The sequence below is a fragment of the Hyposmocoma kahamanoa genome, unplaced genomic scaffold, assembly GCF_003589595.1.
Source record: "Hyposmocoma kahamanoa isolate Upper Pololo Valley unplaced genomic scaffold, ASM358959v1 62, whole genome shotgun sequence".
Lineage (NCBI taxonomy): Eukaryota > Metazoa > Arthropoda > Insecta > Lepidoptera > Cosmopterigidae > Hyposmocoma > Hyposmocoma kahamanoa.
The window spans coordinates 16,562,071-16,568,851 of record NW_020653850.1 but is presented as its reverse complement, the minus strand read 5'-3'; the positions used below and the strand labels follow the sequence as shown (position 1 = coordinate 16,568,851).

The following is a 6,781-nucleotide window of genomic DNA, read 5'->3' as shown; positions in this document are numbered from 1 at the left end:
TGATCCAGAGAAGTGGATTAAACTCACTGCGCTAGAATTCCCGGAGGGAGCAAAGTAACGCAGCCGGCCCGGGTTAAGGCAATTTAGCCTAATTACTTGCTTACTCGATAAGTAAAATGATCTTTACTTTTGTCTTCCCTATACAGAAAATTGGAACTTGACCTTTGTAATTTTTCTTACAGAAATATTAAAATAAAAATGCAATCAGTATTATGTACATGTTTCCACGGAACGTACTGAAAGCAGCGGGCACGTTCCCACTCATTTTTATTCTGTTTACACAAACCAGCTGCTGCATCTCAAGCTCGCTCGTAAAAACTCAATTGGAATCAGAGTAAAACATGTATTCTTAATGCGTTCTTTCACAACGTTTTTACATTCCAATTGACATTAATATAGATGCTCAGATGAAGAGGAAGGAAAACATAATAAAATCATATTTTATCTTTCATAAACTTCTTTAATTATGTTCCTATACTAACATCAGCCAATTGAATTCCACTTACAGCTAACACATAATTTACAGTCTTTCCAAATAATACTTAAAAGATTTTATTTTAAAAAGTAATAAATACGATGAAGCAAATCTGTAGAAATGCGAAAATTTGGTATCATTATTGTACAAAAGTTACATAACTTTAAATATACAATTAGATTACAAAGTCTATTTACAACAACTTTACTGACGATTCAATTCGTCTACAATAACCTTGATTTTTAATGACGGCCTAGGGCTATCTACAGGTTAACAGATCACATGCAAAGAGATCCTTTGGGACGTTTTATAGGTCCATCAGACGAGGTATGTTTGCACAGTGTGATGTAGTACAACAGACTGTGGTTGCTGATGTCGACCGTGGAAATCGTTAGATGAGTAATCTGAGTCTATGGTAGAATAGATGTGCTCAGATAGAGGACGGTCGCAGGGCGAGCGCTCAGCGGAATTCGCGGATTTCCCACAGAGTGTTTGGCAAGTACTATTTAACACTGAAGCATCTACAGTATATGTATTTGAATTCCTACCATAATTTAGCCTTTTCAACTTATGACCATGCTTCTTCGAAGACGGCATTGCATATCGTAACCTTTCCCAAAAACGTTTCTCTTTCCATGTTATCTCCAAACCCGTTTTGAAATACGACTTCAATTCCGGATCTCGTGGGACGAGCCCTGCGGCGACTAATATTAATTTATGTGGATTCTTCCGTAGCGCCCGCTGCAGCGCTTGTCGAAACTCTAACTGAGACCATTCGGTCGAGATAAAATTTTTTGTTAGAACGACAATTATACGTCTAGACGCTTCTGTAGCTTCCACCACCAAGTCGGGGAACTGAGCGTATGTAGCCTCAAATTGAGGCACATCTCTGTAATGCAGACAGAGGTGATATGATGGATAACCGTTCTCTAATTCTCGAGCCAAAGTTTCTACGACAAACTCCTCGTCCTTAGGACTATAACAAATATAAGCGTCATAAAGCTTATCAGCGTCCTCGAAACCGGCTAACGGAGAAAGTTTAATGCCGCAATTGGAATATAACCACATTCTGCAAGCATATCTAAACGTGAACACTAAGGCTAATATTAATAAAATGAGCATGAACCCCGTCAGCACCGAAGCCAGTAATGGGAGGTTATGGGAGACAAAGAACGCGCTTATCATCGAGTCATCGCTTATTTCACTGCAAACTGTCACATTTAAATTCAATGGCTTCTTCACGGGGCTCACGTTCTCGTTTAGACACCACAAGTTATGGACGTCAATAACTTTTTCGACATTCTGTGATACGTAAGTTAAGAATCCTTGCAAATATTTACAATCACAGGACCAACGGTTATTACCGATATACAAAGTTTGTAACCTTTTGTTATTGTCTAAATGCCACAGTCCGTAATTCACCAGCCTGTTTCCGTCCAAGCGTAAAACTTCAAGGGCTCCCAAAAACGAAAAAGTTTCATTTGAAATATACTCAATTTCATTACTCTGGAGATACAATTCTTTCAAATTGCTTAACTTGGAAAATTCCGGCCCTCGTAATTGTTTCAGTTTGTTATTATCTAAATGAAGTATTCGGAGTTCTTCGAGTTTACTGAAAGTGTTGTTGTGAACGTAGATAATGTTACTCGAGTTCAAATAAATTACAAGAGCCATACGGATTGTATCGAAAACAGACTCATTGAGATCTCTATACACATTACCGTCCAAATATACATGCGTTGCAACCATAGGTATGTCTTGTGGTACATATTTTATTTGCTTTACAGAACAATCGACTACATTAGTACTTCTAGTGGAATCATGATAACAAGAACAGTTTCTGGGGCACACAATTTTGCAGTCACAGATATGAAAATCGCAACAATGGCAGTCATCCGGGCAGTGATAGTCATATTTACACAGAAAATCTTTGATATGTAGAGAACTAACTGGAAGGTATTTTACGCCACGAACGTACGACTCCTTGCATATAACGTTTTCTAAATCCATGACGCGCGGGTACTGCCTCGAAGTGACGGAGTTAATAAGCAAGAGCCACTTCATTGTGCAATCGCAGCGGAACGGATTACCGCTAATGTAGAATTCTGGCAATGCTCTCTCATCAGGCACTCTCGAAATGCGTAGACTATTTATGTCTAAGCTTGCAATCTCGTTGGCATACATATCGACCCGAGTCAAGTTGCCCTTCTCTAAAAACGTGTCAGTTTCTATGCTCGAAATAAAATTGTTGTTTATAAACAGTAGCTCCACGCTGTTTGGTATAGATATTGGAGATAACGACACCAAACGATTATGACTTGCGTCCAAAGTTTTGACATGGAGATCTTTTTGAATTTTATAGTAGTTTCCGAGTATTTCAATAAAGTTGGCGTGAATATCTAACCATTTTAAACTAGACGGTATAAAAGCATAATCAAACCACACCAAATGGTTTTCGGATAAATTCAGCCATAACAACTTCGTTAACGACACAAATACTCCATTTATATCAGAAATGAAGTTACTGTCCAAACGAACGGCTTCCAATTGCGTGTTAGTTTGAAAGGTTTCCGTTTGTATTGACTGTATTTTATTTTTTGCCAGATTGAGCACCTGCAAGCTAGGCAAGCTCCAAAACATACCCGCTGTAAGGTTTCCGATTTGATTGTCTATTAAGCGTAGTCCGGTCAACTGCGATAAATTTTGAAATGAACTGTTTGTAATTTCTGTTAATAAGTTCTCCCCCAAGTCTAACGATTTCAAGAACGGTAATTGCAAAATTGCTTCGGGGACTTTCGTCAACTTATTAGAACTTAAATCTAACTCCTTCAAGTCGGAGCAATTTCTAAAAGCGTTCTCACTGACGTACGACAATAAATTGTTATTCAAATTAAGTTTATTTAATATAAACAACCCGTTAAATACATGGTCCTCAATAGTGTGCAATTTATTTTGACCTAAATTTAGAGTGTGCAAGTTAAAAAGGGGCGAAAAAGCGTTGTCCTCCACAGAGCCTATGGAGTTATTGCTCAAATTAAGAATCTGTAAAAAGAAAAGGTCTTTGAACATGTTGCGGGTGATCCGCGCGACCGAATTGCGGGACAGGTCGAGCACGATTAATCTTATTAGACCACCGAACGTTTCATCTTCTATGTGGTCGCTCCTCAATTTATTCGCCGAAAGATCTAAAACGAGCAATTGTTCCAACCGATTAAATATTCTCTTGGGTAAAGTTTCCAGCTCATTATTTTGCATATAAATTTCACGAATTTCTCTCGTGTTATAAAAGAGTCCCTCTGGCAAATATTTTATGGCATTTTCTGAGAGATTTAGAACTTTCATCGATAACAAGTCACTAAAGACTTCGGCTGACAAATCGGTTATTTTATTGTTCTGTAGAAACAGCTGTGTCAAACGCCGTAAATGTAATATTTCAGAGTCAGCTGGTAACGACATGATGTCGTTATAGCTTAAATCTATCGTCTGCAGCGTCGACCCGCATTTATGACCAAAGCCCAACTCGTCAACAAACTTAATTTTGTTATGCGTCAAATTGAGAGAAATTATGTTTTCTAGCGCACAAAACAAGTCCGATGGTATTTTTCTAATGTTGTTGTGGGCTAGATCTAGTGTATGCAATTCTCTCAAACCGTTAAAGGCGCCCAAGGATAACTCTAGCTCTTTATTGTTGCTCCACTCGTTATTCATGGAGCGTATCCTCAAAGTTTTGAGTCCTCGTAAGCCCTCAAATACGTTGCCGGGTAGTCGCAAGATCTTGCAGTCGTTGATGGAGATCTCCGCCAAACCTTGCATGCGGCCGAAGTGATGATCCCGTATTGTGCTCTCCGCGTGCAGTGAGCTGCAGCGGATCGCGAGCCGCTCCGCGCCATCCGAGTGCATCGAACCGACGACATCGCCGTCGGCCGACAGCGCGCGAACGTTGCACTCCACAGCACCGTTCTCACTGGCCACTCGGAAACACGCATCGGCATCTGGCGCTTCCGTAAGCGCCGCGCCCATCACTAAACAAAAGAATATCGCGTTGATTATCATTTTAAACACCGCGTCCATATCATTTTTAGGAGCGCCCGAACGTGTCGAGTAATGAAAGTTTGGCAAGAGCGGACATGCTCAGCTGTTCGCGGCGCGGTTTCGAGAGGCAGTTCGATAGCAGCGGTTAAGGCCCGGTGCGGGAACATGCATGTGCGCGCGGCATGACGCGGCCGATTCTTGGCTTAGCGCGCGATCCCCCCGCGGCAGCGCGACCGCGACTGCCGCACAATGAAATACCATGAATGCGCCCCGCCGCCCGCCCCCTGCCTCACGTCTCACACCGCTGTGCTACCACCACTGGAGGGAGCACCATCGCATTTCTATTGCCGCATACTAAGTAACCCCGTAGTTTTTTTACTTCTGCACAATACGGACACCGTTACGTGACTCAGATTGCATTAATGTTATTATGAGATGAGTCCAAAAAAAATGTATGTAATATAAATAATTTAAATTATAAGCTTATATCGAAATACATTTTTGATGGAAATACTCGGCGACAAACAATGTGGTTGCATGTGTTGTAGCGACAAACCAATTGAGGTTGTTAATACTTTTCTGATAGTAAAACTGGACTGAAATTTATCTTTGAAGTAGACCGCTATAAACGTCAGGGATAATTACGGTTTATTACGACCCTACAGAGCACCGTCGTAAAGAGTAGATTCGCAGATGTTTCTAACAGTCCTTGAAGTTACGGAAAGCTAAACAGATTTAAATGCTTATCAATGAAAGACGATGAAATCGGACTACGAATACGAGCTGCATTCCTACTGCACGCTGGCTGTAAGCCTGCTGTAAACAATCAGCGGTTATGATTATCCTGTGGTTGTGATGCAGTCGCAATGCAGTTGGTACAGCACATGTACCGACACCCTTACATCTTGGTTTTGGTTCCACATTTTTATAATCGTTACAAAATGTTCTGTACAATAGGAATTAATTAGTTCACTTTAATAATTAATTTATTGATTTAAGTAACAATTAAGTAAGGCATATTCTGAAACTTTTCTGTTTTTGTTACGTACACCATACATCATCAGATAAAATGGTTGCGTAACACAATAGCTTACCTATAAAGGACTAATTAAAAACAAATTAGAGACCCGTTTGCCTTCCCCAATTAAACTGGAAAACAAATGCGGTGGAAGACTTTAAAAAAACCTTTATTTGAAATAAGTATTTCTGTTAACACGAATAATTATTAACCGTAACTAGCAACACTTGCTTTTCATAAAACGTATTTTTTGAACATTTGAACAATTAACAGTCGGTAACTGTCTAAAGCAACAATTCTCAGCTTCCATATGCAGTTGAAACACTGTTAGGAAGGTGTTTTTAAAAAAAAAGCTGTTTCTAAAATCTTGAGTGAGATATATGTATTTAGGTTTCGTGTTTGGATATAATTTAGATTTGCCCTCAATATTCGTCTCACAGACGAATCCAAGCTTAGCCTTCTAGGTGTACCCAAATTCGATGACTCAATTCCAGCCTTTTCCCAAATTCAATCTCAAAATTTTACTCGTGTGCAGGCAGGCTCCTGAGTCTAGATACCAACTACGCCATCTGTATTTTAAAAGATTGCTTTTTCGTTCCTTAATTTTCATACGTACTTCGCTGCTGTCCAGCTTGGAAATCCCATAACTTGATGTCAATATATTCCGACCTCAAAGCTCTTCTTCAATCCATTCTCAACGTCCATCCCACCCACAAAGCCTGGACGCAAGCTACCCTCCCCATTAGACACGGTGGTTTAGGCATCAGGAGCATATCCGCCGTAGCTCTTCCGGCCTTTTTGTCTTCAATCTACGGCACGGCCAACCTCTTAGGCAATATTCCAAGGCTTCCGCCAACAGACCGCGAGGTGACGTGGTTAATTGAGTCCAAAAACGCCTAGAACCAGGCTTACCCCAACGGAAATTCCTCGTCCGACCCCGAAATTAAAAGGAGCTGGGACAATATACTGTGCAAAAGACTTTAAATTACTTAATGAATCACTGCACCCCAATAGACCGAGCACATCTGGAAGCGGCGTCCAGGTGGAAATCTGGCCACGGGCTACGTTTTCCCCGCTGCCAGTACCGGTAGCTTTCTTAGCGCCGCCCGAGACCATTCGTATAGCTGCAGGCTTGTCTTGATGTCCCAATTTGCTCTCCGCATCGATGTCCTTGCAGCAAAGACGTAAGTGCCCTATCACCACGGTCTTTCCTGGCAGCTGAGCGCCGGCCGTATCTCCCGGCGGCTGAGGCAGCG

At 41.1% G+C, this 6,781-nt stretch overlaps 1 protein-coding gene across 1 annotated transcript; it reads right to left on the bottom strand.

Annotated features, from left to right (window-relative positions):
• Positions 1–479: 479 nt before the first annotated feature.
• Positions 480–4,730, bottom strand: LOC113229498 (toll-like receptor 7). Its single transcript, XM_026463106.1, has one exon. The coding sequence runs from the start codon at positions 4,544–4,546 to the stop codon at positions 794–796; it is 3,753 nt and encodes a 1,250-aa protein (XP_026318891.1). The 5' UTR covers positions 4,547–4,730; the 3' UTR covers positions 480–793.
• Between the last annotated feature and the right edge of the window lie 2,051 nt (positions 4,731–6,781).

Bases quoted from the DNA above. Each gene is read 5' to 3' on its own strand.
- LOC113229498 (XM_026463106.1), bottom strand. From the start codon at position 4,546: ATGGACGCGGTGTTTAAAATGATAATCAACGCGATATTCTTTTGTTTA.